This window comes from Gekko japonicus, unplaced genomic scaffold (assembly GCF_001447785.1).
Source record: "Gekko japonicus isolate JY-2015 unplaced genomic scaffold, Gekko_japonicus_V1.1 scaffold3308, whole genome shotgun sequence".
NCBI lineage: Eukaryota > Metazoa > Chordata > Lepidosauria > Squamata > Gekkonidae > Gekko > Gekko japonicus.
Genome location: NW_015173780.1, coordinates 138,351 through 155,792, shown reverse-complemented (window position 1 = coordinate 155,792; position 17,442 = coordinate 138,351). Strand labels below are relative to the sequence as shown.

At 43.8% G+C, this 17,442-nt stretch overlaps 1 protein-coding gene across 1 annotated transcript in view; it reads right to left on the bottom strand.

The window, feature by feature from the left end:
- The window catches only part of LOC107120766 (low-density lipoprotein receptor-related protein 1B-like), a gene marked incomplete at both ends in the record, with an annotated part of 57,748 nt that overhangs the window by 7,887 nt on the left and 32,419 nt on the right, over positions 1-17,442 (bottom strand). The window contains 2 exons of the mRNA XM_015423533.1: positions 5,949-6,138; positions 7,723-7,942. Of these exons, the coding sequence (XP_015279019.1) occupies positions 5,949-6,138; positions 7,723-7,942 (410 nt within the window). The remainder of the gene's footprint in view (positions 1-5,948; positions 6,139-7,722; positions 7,943-17,442) is intronic.

Below are 17,442 nucleotides of genomic sequence, written 5' to 3'. Positions count from 1 at the left end.
ACAATGCTGCCTTTTATCCCGGGGTCAAATATGCAGGCCTTCCTGTGCTCCCCTTCCTTGCAGTGGGGATGCAAACTGGTGGCAATGCCCACCCACAACCTCTCTGTCAAGGCCCTGACCTGTGGGAGTTGGAGCTGATGCTGAGCTCTTCTTCCCCGTGCAGAATGGTCATGGAGGAGATGACATCCTGCACCGTGCTTTTCTGCTCCAATAAACATGCAATCATGGTGTAGGTGGAGTTCCAGTGGGTGGGAAAATCCAGGACAAGCTGGTGTTCAGGCTCAACCCCGTCCCACTGCCTCTCATACAGCAGATGAGCAGACTTGATACTATGCGCGAAGTGGGCAGTCAGGTCTCCAGCAAGGCCCACATCTCTAAGGTGTCAGTGTCCCAGGTGGCCCTGACAGTGCTCCCCAGCCCCAGAGCATCCTTCACCACAAGGTGAAGTGTGTGCCTTGAGGCACGCAACCTTCACCACTGCCAGCATGTTGGTGCTGCTGTCTGTGACCATGTAGCCACAGAGGATGATGCCACTGCCCACTCACTCTCTCAGGCTACTCTGTATGATGATGTGTGGTCTGCATCCATCCTCTGTGCATGGAGCAGAACATCTTTGTAGCCTGTTGGCAGGACTGAAGCCAGCCACAAAACAGTTGTCACAGGGGCAGAGCCACACACACAGGGGAAGCCCAAGTGCAGAGAAGAGGTGCAATTTATTTAAAAAAAAATAGGAAGGAGGTAGAATAGAATCAACAGTGCGTTGGCAGCTGCTGCTGATAACATGTTGTTTCAATTTGTGCACCCAATCAGATATCCAGTGACCAATCACAAGCCTTTCTGGGCAAGAACCTCACCTGACCCCATCCATTTTCTAAAAAACACTTGGTGGGCATCCAGATAGATGTTGGCAGGTATCTTGATGTCCATGAGAACCACATTGGGAACAGCTGACCTATAGGCTCCTGGCTGTCCTAGTATAATATTGCACAACAGGGAATGGGTGAAACTTTGCTGGTATCCCTCTCAGAATTTACTTCTCTTGATTTATGTAACCCACAGAATCCAGTGAGGAAGGTTATTCTATTGAATTATCTTAGGTGGATTATCTATTTATATTATTGGTACAGCTAGAAAACTAGATAAACAGACTGACAGCTCTCAAGGACCTCTAAATGAAGGGGTGATCACACTACACACACTAAGAGCCTCTCACCTCTAGAAGCAACATGTTGAAGACTGCATCTTATCTATATATTATTAGTCAGATGTGGTCCCCCGTCTGCAGATACTTAAATTCATGGATGGGGGTGACATAGAGGCTAAACAGATTTTTCAGCAAACTTGGGGCACTCCCTAGGTTTGAAGAAAAATCTTAAAATTATATACACACACACAGAGGCAAATGCAGATAACACTCCTTCCTCCAGCAGTCATCTTCGAGCTTGGGAACTGCTTTGAGACCAGCAGGAGCTCAAGAGCCCCTCTGGGCCTCGTGGCAGTTACACAGTCCAGGAGCCACATGGAGTATAACTCTGCTGGCAGCAAAATGTAGCAGTCAGGCTGTATGGCTATATGGCTCACCCAGAGCAGCCCCAGACCAGGCAGCACAATCTCTCCCACCCCCACCTCTCCAGCGAGCCACAGAGAGCTGGGGGAGAATGTACTGGCTCACCTGGAGCTGCTCTAGGCAAGCCAGCTCAATCCCCCCAGCTCACTGGGATCCCTCCACAAGTCTCATGGGCCCCTACTTGTAATTTCCCTATTTGCAGGTTGCTATTTTCAACTAGTATATAATCACTGCTACCACTGACACTTTGTCAGAATACCAGTTTTGTAACTTTCATTCCTCCTACAATATTTCCTGTACCTTTCGTTATTTTAATTATTTCTCCTTACTAAAAATGTCAAAGTACTTCTCTAAGAGTACATTTTGGTAATGTGGTATTAGGTACAGAAATCTTGTCAACTGGATCTCCTAAACCGAAATAGCCAGATATATAACAGATAGCTAACAGCAACAAACAAAGAAATGAAAAGAAAAGAAAACCCTAGGCCTTTTATTTTTAGATAGAAACATATTAAGCAACTGAGGCCAACATTTTCTTTAAAGGTAAACAGAAGATACATATGACCTCCTCTACTTCTAAACAACATTGTTTACCCTACAGTTCTACATATTATAACTAATTTTCCTAAGTGGTAGATTTTACTTAATATGTTGCCAAGAAAAGTTAGCCCCCTCCTCATGAGGGCTCTGCCATCCTTTCTCTGTATTCCATGTGTCAATTAACAACTGTCAACTTCCAACTGAAAAAGAACCTTCTCTTCCAACTGAAAAAGAACCTTCTCTTTCTCTCACGCCTTTTTATCCAATCAAGACAAAGTTCCCTTTTTTGTGATTAGTATTTATTGTGCCATAGTAACCCTTCTCAATCTCTTCAGCCCACTCAAGTTCCTCATTATCCCTTTTGTGTTGTTCTCTTTCAGGCCTTCCAGAAATACCATCTTCTGTTTACAATTAGATACTTCTTTATCTCCCTGCTTTCATCATTATCAACTTGTGCCTTACTGTACATTGAAATGGGGGACGTTCCCACTTCAAAAGTAACCAAAGTGAAAACCAAGTTACTGCAAAGTGCAGAAGTAAACAGCATCATAAAGCAGACACAAGCAATGGGGAATGATGGAGAAAAAATGAGGTAGAAGGGAGACCCTTGATTACAGATATCTTTCTTTTAAGCTGGGAAGAGAACAAAATAGATGTAAACATACTGGGAATGCCTCCTTTTTCCAAGCAGAATTCACAGGTGATGGCATAATCACAACTGGCATGGGGAATGAACAAAGGCAGTGTATATTAGAGTGGGGTTGCCTTCTCAGTTTCAGTTACTTCATGGTGCCACTCCACTATGTCTGTAAGACCCGTTGACTATACGTAGTCTGTTCTGAGGTAAATGTCAGTCTTATCGTTCCTGCAGAAGGTATTCAAAGGGGACCAATGTGGCAGCCATGAAAAGCTCGTACAGTGACATGCTTCTTCAAAAGGCTGCACAGAGTACAGCTTCTTTTACTAAGTGTGCTAGGATGCTATCTGGACATCACTGGAAGTGTAGGAGAAGGCCAGTGATGCCATGGGCCCAATGCTGACTTCCTTCCTTCCTTCCTTCCTTCCTTCCTTCCTTCCTTCCTTCCTTCCTTCCTTCCTTCCTTCTCCCTCCCTTCCTTCTCTAATATTTTGTCTATATAATACATGACAGACCTGCAGGCATCAATATGTACCACTGTCAGTGTGTAGAAGGCTCTGGGCCCAAATAGATGGCAGAACTATTGTTTGACATCTTGCCATGATGAAAAAAAGCACAGTTCCTCCTCTACCAAAAGATCCCAGTTCAGGAATCCTGTATGCTAATATAAGGACCAGTAAGAAAACAATTGTCAAATTTAAGAACCTGAGTGAAGTGTTGCTTAAAGGTTCCAAAGGGAGGCTTTAAAATGCCAGATAGATATAGAGACAATAATAACAAAGGCTCTCCCAAGGACTGGGAATTGACAGGTTTGTCAGGTTCAAGAACCAATGTTTGTGAGGAAATCTTGGTGTGAAGAGACTAACTTCTGTGATGCTGTTCCTGAATCTTCATGATGGTTCATGGTAAGGAACTTCAACTTTAGGAACATGTGTCTTACATTACATCATTGTGTAAGAAGATTTTGTAATATGCTTATTTTATTGTTACTGTGAAGAAATGCATTGTCTTCTGGACGGTTGGAAAGCAGCAAAAGCTTTCCATGTGCATTTAAGCAGTTTTCTTTCTCTGAGCTAAGAACAAGCAGCTTCCAGACACATCTTTTAAGAATTGTTAATGGGTTTTGGTTTTGCTAGAGACAATGGGATGGGCCAGTTCACCCCCCCCCTTCTCCAAGCAGGGAATAGAGATAGAGATATTAATGGTTAGACAGGTTACAGGAAAGGACTTCCTGGAGACAATAGGAAAAGGAACCTTGGCCTGGTCTGACCAGGTCAAGGGGGAGGAGACACAGATTTGTTAAAACCACCTTACAAGGGGAAGGCAGTCTCTCTTCTCCTTGGGATGCTGAGCTGAACAGACCTCTTGTCTGAGCTTGGGAGCAGGCCTCCATTTTGGACCATGTGGCTGGCCGAGAGAGCTGGATTAACCCTTAAAGCAATGGAAGATCTTTATAGAGCTAAGACACCTGAAATAAAGGGATCTATGAAAAAAGCCCATGGGGAAAAAGCCCACAGAAAAATCCCATGGTCATAAATGCTCACAGGAAAAAAGCCCACATGGAAATAAGCCCAAATGGAAAAAAAGCCCATACACCAAAAAGCCCACATGGAAAGAAGCTTACATGGAAATAAACCCAAATGAAAAAAAGCCCATACACCAAAAAGCCCACATGGAAAGAAGCCCACATGGAAAAATACTATGTAAAGCACCAGAGATATTTATAATTGTGGATCATGAGAATGAACAGGTATTACCTATATTTTACAGTGTTATTTTAGGATTAAAACATGTCATATTCACATGCAACAATTTGTGTTGTGATTTTATCAAGTATAATCTTAATATAATAATCCCCTTATGTATTGGCCATTTCCAGCTGTCCCATTGGCTGTTCAGTGCGCTCCATCAGCCATTGGCCCAGTGCGCTCCATCAGCCATTGGCTCCATCAACCAGTGCGCTCCATCAGCCATTGGCCCATCAACTGCCACAAGAGTAATCGTGTGCCTAGCAACAGCAACTGAGAGAAAAGTTAGTTCCACAGGAGCCAAGCAGGAGAAGTGTCTTCGTCAGCAGAGACAGCCATTCTGACAGGGAACAGTGGCTGAGGGGGCAGTGGGTGGGGAAGAGGAGTGGACCCAGCATGTAGCCAATGGCTTGCGATTACTCTTGAGTGGTGGTTGATGGGCTTTCCATGTGGGCTTCTTTCCGTGTGGGCTTTTTTCCTGTGAGCATTTATGTCCATGGGGCTTCTTCCCATGGGTTTTTTTCTGGTCACCGAAATAAAGAGTCTGTCCTATATTTTCAGAGAGGGCATGTATAGCTGAGAGGAACAGAGGATTTGTGTTTTATCAGTTTCTTTTGTTTCTCCTTGCTTCACTCTGGCATTGTGCTAAAATATGCTTATAAACATTTTCTTTTAAATAAATACTTTATAACTTTGGATGCTGGTAGTGGTTCTCTGTACAAAATAGACTTCCACTGTTCCAGGCATTTTAAAGGGGAGCCCCACAAGGGGGGAAGGCAAGGAGTTGGCAATTGGCTATTCCCCCCCAGGAGCACACATGACATTGATCTGTCCCTGTGGTAGCCAGGCACTGGGCTAGCAGGAGACACTGAGGCAAGGCCTCTGAGCTCTGAAGGAGAGCTGAAGGTCCTGATCCCTTCAGTGGGAAATCCCTATATTGATCAGGTTGTGATGGCAGCTACTGGAGAGTAAAAGGAGAAGCCCCTCCAGGGAGTTGGGAACCCCCTAGGAGGACAGGGTAGAATGAGGTCTGCAGGTCAGAGCAGACATGTTCTGCCACTATTACCCATCTTGAGTCCCATTTATTTGGAAGAAAGTTGGGGTTATAAATATTTTACATAAGTAAAATTAAAAATAACTTGTCATACAAGTTATAAGTAGGAAGAAATGGAAACATATTTCTTATTTTTGGCATATAATCTATGGATATACTGTAATCCTGCAAACATTATTTTGATATAATTTCCATTAAAAGAAGTTTTTTCACAACAAACTTAAATCCCATTTATATCAATGACATTAGTTGCAGCTAACTTTAGCTAGAATATTCCTCACACAGCCTTTGGTTTTGGTTCAGCCTGTTGCTTTCAAAGATTAAGACAATGTTAAAAAAATATTTTTTTACTAATCTTAAAACACTGTTTGGTGTGAATGCAGAAAATATTGTTTTCCATACCTTGCTGCTTGTGGGGATCATAAATTTGCAGACCAAACACAGGTGATCTCTCACTTCTTAGAAGCATTACATTTCTAGTTGTCAAATCCAGTTGGAAAATAGAGCCATTCATATAATCTGTCCAGAAAATAGAATTCCTGTGGTGTGACAGTCCAAATGGATGGTTTAGTTCTTTTCCACTGTAAATCACCTGTAATTAAGTGACATTATTTAAATAGTTGTTAAATATCATTTCACCATTAAAAGGTTTAGAATTCACCCAGCAAATGATGGGTGGGGTGAATACTTTTGTTCATGCATAATGAGGACTGAATTCAGTTTGTAAAATACCAGGTAACAGACATCTTAAGCACCACTAGATGTCTCGGAGATCTTTATGTACATGCTAATTATCTTTTTTGCCCTAAGGCCCTCTTCATTCTTTAGTAAGATTACTGATCACATCAATAGATCTAGTATCCACACATATCAAAAGTGGATTCTATCACTTTGTCTTTCAGGTTTAATGTAACATAACAAATTTCTTCCAAAGTTATGAAGCCTACAACTCAGTTCTTAAGATTTATTTACTTTTGCACCCCTTTTTGTCCATTGCAGGGGCAGTTTTCTAAGCAAAGCATGTCCCTCTAGTGCTAGGTACTTTTCTGCTCACTGAAAGACGCTGATCTTGTATGAGTGGAAAAAACCTAGAGCTGGAGGAACTGTCCATGCAATGAAAAAGAAGCGAAAGTGGAAACGAAGCCCGAGATACAAGTCTGTATCTTTTCCTCATAGGTGGAAAATATACATGTATATCAACACATGTGTATTGATAGTGCCTCTAAGATCTTCTACAGTAGAATAAACAATGACCTAGTAGGTTAACTCTTGAATATTTAAACTGACAGAAGGGGGGGGTTCCACCCACTCCCTCTCTCCACTGCAGCTCCCAAACTGTGCAGTTCTTTCTTCACATAGATCCTGGGATCACAGGAATGAATTTTCTAGGGATCAGAAGGGGCTGCATTAATGGAGAGAGGAACTCCACACATACATTTTTTGGATGCATCACTGGACACAAGCTAATGATTGGCTTAAGGTCACCTGGTGAGCCATAAGGTATAGTTGGGATTTAAACCTAGTTCTCCCTAGTCAGAGCCTCACATTCTAGCCACTATATCATCCTGACCAGTGGACCTGCATTCTAATGTCAAATTGTAAGGGGGATTTTCAGTCCAGGGATAAAATGTTCCAGATGCCCCATGTGTTCTATGAACAGCATCTTTGTCATATGTCTGGGCAAATGATGTTTATCAGTCACCATTTATAAGCCTTATATGCTAAAGTCCCACATGTTTACTCTTACTTGACATGGTCATAATTTTCATGTCCCCTCTCCCCACCATGTATTCATGCTGGAGAAACAGCATATAACTATATACAAAATATCTATGGCACACACTAGCAATGTCAACATATGGTAAGTCTTAAATACGTTAAGCTTGCCACCAGATACGTACAACACAATTCAGTTGCTAACACATGAGCATCACACAATAAAATCTATCTGATCTACTCTCTTTGAAGAAAACAAAGTAAAAATAAACCCTAGGCCATACTTCCCCCATCCCATACGAAAAGTCCAGCTAAAATTATTTTGGGGCTCTTTATTCTGGGAATATACAGAGGGCCAACTAATAAGACATCCTTGAAGGAGAAAATTATACACACACACACACACATCTTTCAGTGAAAGAGAAGTCAGAGAACAACAGAGCAGTGTATTTTCTTTTACCTTTCTGTCAGTTCCATTCAAAAATATTCTTTCAATGTGATCATAATACGCATCACACCAGTATAATACATTGCTACGATAGTCCAGAGTTAATCCGTTTGGCCATAACATCTTTGATGCCACAAAAATCTGCCGGCTGTGGCCATTCATCCATGCCTTCTCAATTCTTCCCACACTATCATCTATTTCATCTTCTTCCCAGTCTGTCCAATACATCCAGCTATGAAATGATAAATAGAAGCATTCATTTATTATTTGAAACCTACAGTTTAGATTCGAGAATATTTACTACACAAAGGTCAATATAAGTTTATTTTTCTAGTTTGATTAAACCTTCCAAATTCAGTTTTCTTTCCAACAAGAGGCAATGATGGAATGACAGCAGCAGTGCAACAACGTGGAGAGGAATGATTTCTATACGTTTTCAAAGCTTCTCAGCACAGAAAAGATAATGAATTACATGATTAAAAAGTGAACAACTGACATGAGAAGTCTCAGCTCCATTAATAAGCTGTTCAGTTTTTATCCGATCACAAAGAATAATGATTGAACCCTTCAACAAATGCACAAAAAAACCTGGCGAACTCCATTACAAAGGGCAGAACTACATGTTAGGGATTTGCCTAATATATACTTTTCTTTTGAATACAAAACACATGCAACTATTACTGCACACAGTGAGTTTACTATCTTTAATTTTAATAACTCTAGCTAAAGTGGCTTGAAACTTTGAACACCACTCAAATGCCTCGTGGGAATAATTTATTCCCTTAAAATGGTATGATTAACCACATCCCTTCAATGTTTTTGTTTTATTTTTTTGGCCAAGGAAATCACAGACTGTTTTGGCATGCCCTGTTGGGCAAACACTCAATACTGTATGTTTGCTGCACAAAACAATGGCATAATACTTTATGCAGAATTCATTCTAAACGTATACTTAAACAGCAAATAAATATGTTTAGACTGCTTTATTAAATACATATGCAGCTTTTTATTTAATTCAAGGGCTTATAAGTATCCTATTAAAATATGTTCAATTCAAATCAATGAAGTTATGCTTCTAAGTTTATGTATTTAATCCTTAATCATGGGGTCGCAGGGTATAAATATAAATAAACAAATAAACTTCAAGGTTGAGCTTGGAGATCTTCTGGAATTACAACTGATTTCTAGATGGCAGAACAGTTCCCCTTAGAATTGCCAGGTACCCCTGGCAACCAGTGGGAGGAGACCTAGCCTAGAGTCGCACGACAATATACCCCCTCATTGGTTCATGTTTTTGTGGCCAAGGTTATTGCTCAATTGTTACGTGGCTCTCAATTGTGTGCTTGCAATATGTTCAGATCTCTTGAAATCATAAGGTCAAAATTTTTGAGACCCATATTTGCGGTTCCTCATTGTGTTCCTAATGTGCTTGCATCCTGAGCCAGGCTTAATTTCTCTTGAAGCCCATGCTTGGATATATGGAATTAGTTAAAGCTTATCTCCCTTATACATTGGGCTCAGGGCGGTGAACAACATTCTACAAAAACAATTACAGATCAGTAAACAATTAAAACAAAAAACAAATTCTGTCACAGATATAGATGGAACTTGATGGACCAATTTTGTCCTATCCCATGGGGGGAGGGGGGGAACCAGGTACAATGGAGGCCATTGCTGTCCTCATCAACAGGCCTGGTGGAACATCTGTCTTACAGGCCCTGCAGAACTGCACTGGGTCCTGCAGGGTGTTGATGTCATTTGGCAGAGAGTTCCACCGGGCCAGTGCCAGGGCTCAGAAGGCCCTGGCTCTGGTTGAGAACAGCCAGATATATTTCGGGCCAGGGATCACCAGAAGATTCTTATCCCCAGACCATAATGTTCTTCTGGGACTATACCAGGAGAGACAGTCCTGTAGATATGTTGGTCCCAGACTGTTTAGGGCCTTGAAGTTTAACACTAAAACCTTGAACTTGATCCACTATTCAACCTGGAGTCAGCATAACTGATGAAGCACAGGTTGGATATGTTCTCTCAGTGGGGTTCCCATAAGAACCCAGGCCAATGCATCCTGGACCAGCTGTAGTTTCCAGATCAATTTCAAAGGCAGCCATGTGTAGAGTGGGTTACAGTAGCCTAACCTGGAGGTGACCATTGCACGGATTACTGTGGCTAGTTCAGGGCATGACAGAAGGGTGCCATTTGCCAGACCTGGCATGGTTGGAGAAATGCCAGTCTGGCAACATTTGTGATCTGGGCCTCCATTGATAAGATGGCATCCAGAAGCGCAACCAGGCTCTTGGCTGTCAGCACCAGTGTTAAGGGAGCACCATCAAGAGTTGGGAGTTGGCCTCCCAACCAGGAGCCCTCCCCTAGCCACAGAACCTCCATCTTTAATGGATTCAGTCTCAACCAGTTCTGTTTCAACCATCCAACCACTGCCTCCAGCCCCTTAGCCAGTGTTGCTGGGGTGGCATCTGGCTGGCTGTCCATCAACAGGTACAGCTGGGTGTCATCTGCATATTGATGACAACCTAGCCCAAAACTCCATGCCAGCTGAGTGAGAGAGAGCATATAGATGTTGAACAGTATTGGAGAGATTACTGACCTCTAAGGGATCCCACATACCAGGGGGTATCAGAATGATTCTCTATTAGCGCTACCCTCTGTCCTTGACACTGGAGAAATCTATTTATTTATTTATTTCAATTTGCTAGGCCACCCTTCCCTGAGACATGGTCAGGGTGGCTTACATCAAAAGTGAATACAGTATCAGAGAATATTAAAACAACATTAAATAAATTAAAACAATTCATCAAAAAGCAATACTGTATCCAAGATGATGGATAATTTCAGTATCATGTGCCCCCTGGATGGAGGGAAAGATATGGAGAAAAAGAGGGGAGGTGGGTAATGAGGTAAGCCACTTCAAGGCCACCCCATGGACTCCTGTGTCGGCAAGGCAATGGATTAACAAATCATGGTCAACCGTGTTGAACACTGTTGTCAGGTCCAACAGTAATAGCAACACTGACCTGCATTGATCCAGCTGCCTGTGGAGATTGTCTGTGGGGGCAACTGTTGCTGTCTCTGTCCCATGGCCAGGACAGAAACCAGACTGGAAGGGGTCTTGGGCCAATGTGTCCTCTAGGAAACTCTGGAGCTGTTCTGCCACCACTCTTTCAATTACATTGCCCAGAAACGAAAGATTCAAGACAGAGAGGTAATTGGAAAGATCCATAGGGTCCAGCAATGGTTTCTTTAGGACCAGTTTTACCACCAAATCCTATAATCCCCCTGGGTAGATCCCTAAACTAAGGCACAGGTTGATAATGTCTGCTATGGGGCCCCATATTCCCTCACCACTGGCTTTCACCAGCCATGATGGACACAGGTCCAGGAGGCAAGTGGTTGGCTTAACAATGCCCAGTATCCTATTAACATCAATCCAAAAGAGTCGGTTGAACTTGTCAAGTGTTGAACCCAAAGGCAGTCAAGGGGCCCCCAGTCCACATAATATATCAATACTGGCAGTCAGGTCATTGTGGAGTGACAAGACTTTGTCTGCAGCAAAGCTCACAAAAACCTCACAACTAATGGCTGAATTGTTAACATTTTTTTGTTCTCTCCATAAGAGAGGGACCTAATTATTCTAAATAATCGTGCTGGGCGAGAGCTAGCAAATGTGATGGAGGCTGCATAAAATTCCTTTTTAGCAGACTTCACTGTAATCTTGTAGGTTTTCATAAATGACCTGTAAGATGTTCTTGTGGCTTCATCACGAGACCATTGCCAAGCTTGCTCTAGCCATCTAAGCTCCCACTTCATCCCCCTGAGCTCCATGGTGTACCATGGGACCAGTTTGGGGTAGGAGTGAAGAAGGCTTTGGAGGCAATTTCACCAATGGCTTCAGAAAGACAGGTATTTCCAGTCTTCTATCAGCACATCTAATGACTCGCCAGGAGGCATTGAATCCTGCAGAGCATTCTGGAACTCAATTGGGTCCGTTAGTCTCTGTGGGCAAGCATAAATGTGTTTGTCGCCTAAACAGAAAGGAGCTGGGACACCCAGGTGGGCCTTCAGGGCAAAATTATCTGACCATGGCAATTTGTCAATAGCAATCAGATTTATATCTGTCCCCATGCCAAAGGTCAAACCCAGTGTGTGGCCTGCTTGCTGTGTGGAAGCTGTTACAATCTGGGAGAGTCCCAGTGCTGCCGTGGACAACACCAGGTCCAACGTCTGCAAGGAGGCGGCATCATCATCGTGGGCGTTGAATTCTCCCAAGACTATCAATCTTGGGAATTCCAAGGCCCAACCCACTACCATCTCCAGCAGGCTTGGCAAGCTATCTGCTGGTGCATTAGGTGGTCAGTATACCATCCAGATAGCTACACTCACCTCAGCACCCTGACCCGGGCCAACACATTCAATACCAGAGATCTTTGGAATGGGGAGTACCCTGAAGGAGAAAAAATCAGCATATGTGCTGAGTAATGCTGCAATTGTATGCCTTCCAATTTTGGTCCAGAAAATACAGGTGCAAACAACTGATCAGAGCCCATGTACCATAAATGGTGCACAGTGCATTACTTAGCATGCATGCATCTGACTATGGCACAATAAGCTAGACTCTAAGAGGCCTCAAAGGAGCTGCGGTGGCTCAAGTGGTTAAGATGCTGAATTGCAGGCTGTGGAAGGTCGGCAGTTCAGCAGTTCAAGACCCGAGTGTGCCGCATGACGGAGTGAGCTCCTGTCTCTAGTTCCAGCTCCTGCCAACCTAGCAGTTCGAAAGCAAGAAATTGCAAGTAGATAAATAGGTACCACTTCAGTAGGAAGGTAACAGGATTCTGTGCGCCTTGGTGTTTAGTCATGCCAGCCACACGACCACGGAAATGTCTTCGGCTTTGAAACGGAGATGAACACTGCAACCCTAGAGTTGGATTCGACTGGCTTTCGAGCAAGGGAACCTTTACCTTTACCTAGGAGGCCTCATAAAAATTCTCATGCCTTGTGTAAATTGATTATTATAAAAGTGTTTGTTTTTTTTGGCCCTACATCAATGTGAATTCTATTACTATTGTATCATGAGCCTTTATGTACAAATATTGGTTGACCATTGAGGAAAACCTATTAGGGCCAAAAAGCATCAGGTCACAATAGTTCCCACTTCTGTATATTGTATCCTTATTCTGTAATGAGGCTACAGTTGGGCCCATAAATGGTTTTAACCCTTTGACAATAAATACCTGTATTTTTGATATTACTTAGGATATGGATATGTATATATAAATAGATAGATATTTATATTATACTTGGTTTGTAACTACCCTTTTTGGTTCTTAGTATTAATGGACCTGGCATTACACAGCATCAGTGTCAGAGAAGGGTTTACATTCCTAGTCTCTTCACCAATGTGTCTTGCCAGATCAGCGTTTTACCATCTTTGGCTGGTCAGGCAACTGGTTCCCTGTCTCTCTCCCCATGGCTTAGCCACATTGATCCATGCAATGGTTACCTCCAGACTGGATTACTGTAACTCACTTTATGCAGGGCTGCCCTTTAGTTTGACCAGGAAACTTCAGCTGGTCCAAAATGCAGTGGTGCATGTCCTTACTGGGAGACCTTTAAGAGTAAACAAACAACTAGTGTTCTGCCAGTTGCATTGGCTCCCAGTTGAATACCAGCTCAAGTTCAAGGTTATGGTATTAACCTTTAAAGTCCTGTGGAGTCTGGGACCAACATAGCTGCAGGACCATCTCTCCCCATAGGTCTCTCAAAGAGCTTTACGCTCCACAGATCAACATCTGCTGGTGGTCCCCAGTCCAAAGGAGATCTGCCTAACCTTAACCAGAGCCAGAGCCTTTTTAGCCCTGGCTCTGGCCTAGGGGAACACTCTCCCAAATGAGATCAGGGCCCTGCGGGATTTGTTGCAATTCCACACAGCCTGTAAAATGGAGATGTTCTGCCAGGCCTATGGTTGAGGCAGTGGAGATCCAACTCCATTGGCCTCTCCTACCCCACCTGTGTGCCATCTATGCTGTGCTGTCTGTTCGTTGCTCTCTGTTACCTACCCAATACCTGGTTCCATCTATGGGCATAAATGCTGGAAGTTCTCTGGGGGCACTTAGTAACTGTCTCTGATCACCATCTTTGTATTATTCGATGCCATATCATTTTGTAAATATTGTGTTTTAATTGTTTTAATTTATTTGTATATCTACTGTTTTAACCTGCCCTGAGCTCTGCTGTGCAGGGAACTGCGGGTTAGAACTCCAATTAAATAATAAATAAATAAATTTAAGTCTTGCAACAACATTTAATTTCTTCAGGGACAAGAAATTAGTTCCTTCTGCCCTGACCTAGATAGCCCAGGCAGCCCAATCTTGTAAGATCTCGAAAGCTAAGTAGGGCCAACCCTGGTAAGTATTTGGATGGGAGACCTCCAGAGAATACCAGGGCCAGGAGGCCAGAGGAAAGTTATCAAGCCACTTCTGAATGTTGTCTGTACCCCAGTAGGAGTTGCCAGAGGTCGCTATGACTTCCAGGCATGGGCACACACATAAACAAAATACCAAAAAGAGAGAGAGGGAGAGAAGAAATTTGTGCCTTCTAATTATCTGGCTAATTTACTAATTACCAAATTTAGAAAAGCTTTTACTTTGGCCTTATTTAATGTCCTACCTTTTGCACTCTTGGGAGATTTTAGGGTGTACCACACCAGGAACATATATGACCGTGTACCAGTGGGGAAGTAGAAACTGTTAGACATGTTTTATTGCATTGCCCTTTTTATTAGGATCTTAGATATGATTTAATTACTTCCATTCTGCAAAAAATGCCAGGTAGATCAGAGGAATCATATATTTCCTTTCTCCTCTTGGAGCATGAGCCTTGGATCACAGACAATGTAGCCAGATTATGTGTAGTTACTACCATCTATCATAATTTTGGATTAATTTGATAAATCATATTAATGTAAAGGGCTGCGGTGGCTCAAGTGGTTAAGACACTGAACTGCAGACCGGAAGGTCGGTAGTTCAGCAGTTCGAGTCCCGAGTCCCACATGACGGAGTGAGCTTCTGTCTCTGATCCCAGCTCCTGCCAACCTAGCAGTTCGAAAGCAAGAAATTGCAAGTAGATAAACAGGTACCGCTTCGGTGGGAAGGTAACAGTGTTCCGTGCGCCTCGGCATCTAGTCATGCTAGCCACATGACCACAGAAATGTCTTTGGACAGTGCTAGCTCTTCAGCTTGGAAATGGAGATGAGCACTGCAACCCTCCAGTCGGATTCGACTGGCTTTTGAGCAAGGGTAACCTTTACCTTTATCTATTAATGTATTTTAATATATTTTATGGAACAATTTTTCAGGTAGCATTTACGATAATGTATTTACTGTTGTGCTTGTCTTTGACCTTAATAAACCAGTCATTCATTCTTTCACTCACTCACTCAGTCATCCATCCATAAATCCATATGTGACATTGTGTGGTACTGAACATCCTGCAAACAAAAGTAAGTGACTTCAGACATAGCAAGTTCACATCTGAAGGTACCCTCAGTGAAATCATCATGTCAGGTGCCTAGAACAGAAATAAACACCCAGATCAATATACTCTTTACTGTTCTCAACAGCAGAATGAATCAATAGCACTTGCAAACATTTATTTGACTTGTTAAAAGGCCATTACTTAAAAATAGTCCTCTTTGCTTTCAGTTACCACCTGTCACATCTCAAAACAGGCTCAATGTCAGAAACATTCACACTCACAAGTAGTACAATTTATCCTTGTTAGTTAAAATGTAATCATACACAAATTGTATTTATATCTAGTTGTTTGTTTTTTTTAAAAAAAGAATTATATTGTCGTGGTGAAGCCTTCCCAATATATTAAGAAAGAACAATAAAGGTATACTACTGCAAAATGTAGGAGGTAATTGTCAGATGCTGGATACTCAAAGAACAATCGTGAGAGTGGGGGACAAATTGGAATAGGGAGCTGACTGACCCCTATGCCGGCATAATTTGGATTTATTCCAGTGTAAGGGTTTTTTACATTGCAACAAGGCACAATCGGCACTGTGCTGCACACTTCCACCAGTGCAGCTGCACTGCAGCCACATGCTGGTGAAGTGATGGAATGAATCCCTGAGCTGGTGGAAATGTGGGTGTGCCAGGGACGTGGCAACAGTCAGTCAGCTCTCAACGCATTTTCAGCATGGAAATGCCCTGCCCAAAACAGGTGCACACACACTCTCCTCTCACTCAGCTGCAGCTATGCCCATGGGAACCGAAGCAGCTCAGGATACCAACCAAGTGCACACTCAGTCAGCACCCCCACACACACTGGCGTTACAAATGGGTTGGGGAGGTCACCCCACAATTCCAGAGGTAGGCTGTGTGTCACAGAATGCTTTCTGACAGCTCCCTGTTGTGTGGACATAGAGCTAGTGCACATGCACCTAGATGGCAAGCAAAACACAGACAGGACACCTAGCACTGCTGGGCGAGCACTTGGGAGGAATACAACACTAGGAGAGCAATGTCTACACTCTGTGGCTGACCTCTCCTAGAGTTTAGCCCCTGCAGGTACACCAGCTCATCCACCAGGATCCCAAGGGGTAGCCACACTTGAACAGGTAAGGAAGGCACCCCTTACTCAACCCCATCCCCTCCAGTCACCAATAGTGGCGATAAGCCACACTGGACATGACATCTCCCACTCCTGAACCGGGCAGCTTGGTGGCCAGCAGTGGTCCCTCAGATGCACACAGACCCCACACATCTGGCAGGTAGGTGTCAGGGGCTGCCCAAGGCAGGTGATGGGGGAGAGTGGCAAAGATGGCACCAGTGCACTAAGCTGCATGCGCTGCCAGTTGGCAGTACTCCCCCTGCACAAAATGTGGCGGCTGGTAGGGAGCACCACCAACCAGAGTGCAAAATGATCTCACATGATGGTGAAACCTTTCCGTTGCAGATGCAGAATGCCCTGATGCTGCTGACAAAGTGTATCTCCAGATACATGGCTGTTCTGACAGGACACTGACTCAGGTGTGCATGGTCAGGATTCTGCCACTTGAAGGGTCCCCTTTGCAGCATCAGAGTGCCAGCCAGGGCATGCATCACTGTCAAATGCCCTAAACGCAGCCATCAAGCAAAGTCGGTGGCTGCTCCACTGAGTGTTTTTCCTGTACGCAGGTGTTGATCCAACAGGGACAGCTGTCACTAGGGATGGGCATGAACCAGCTCACAAACTGAAGTTCATGATGAATTTTGGCCAGTTTATGATTCACAAAGTGAAGTTCATGCAGGGGTCGTTTCGTAGAAAAAGAGCTAGGGGAACTCATTAGCATAACTCATTAGCACATGCCACACCCCCTGACATCACCGGAAGTGTGTCATAAGGCCACACCCACCACTCAGTCTTAGTCTTAAAGGTTAGTCTTAAAAGTGCTATTTGTTAGTCTTAAAGGTGCGGGAGTGCGAGGAAGCCCCGCGAAGGCCGCTCGCCTCCAACAGTCCTGGCCGCCGCTGGCGGCGGCCTTGCGGCTCCACTGCCAAGCCCCATGAGGGGCCCTGCGGTGGACCTGCAAGGCCGGCGGGAGTCTGAGGAAGCCCCGCAAAGGCCCCCCGCCCCCAACAGTCCCGGCCGCCACCGGCCTTGCGGCTCCACTGCCGAGCCCCATCAGGGGCCCGGTGGTGGACCTGCAAGGCTGGAGGGAGTGCAAGGAAG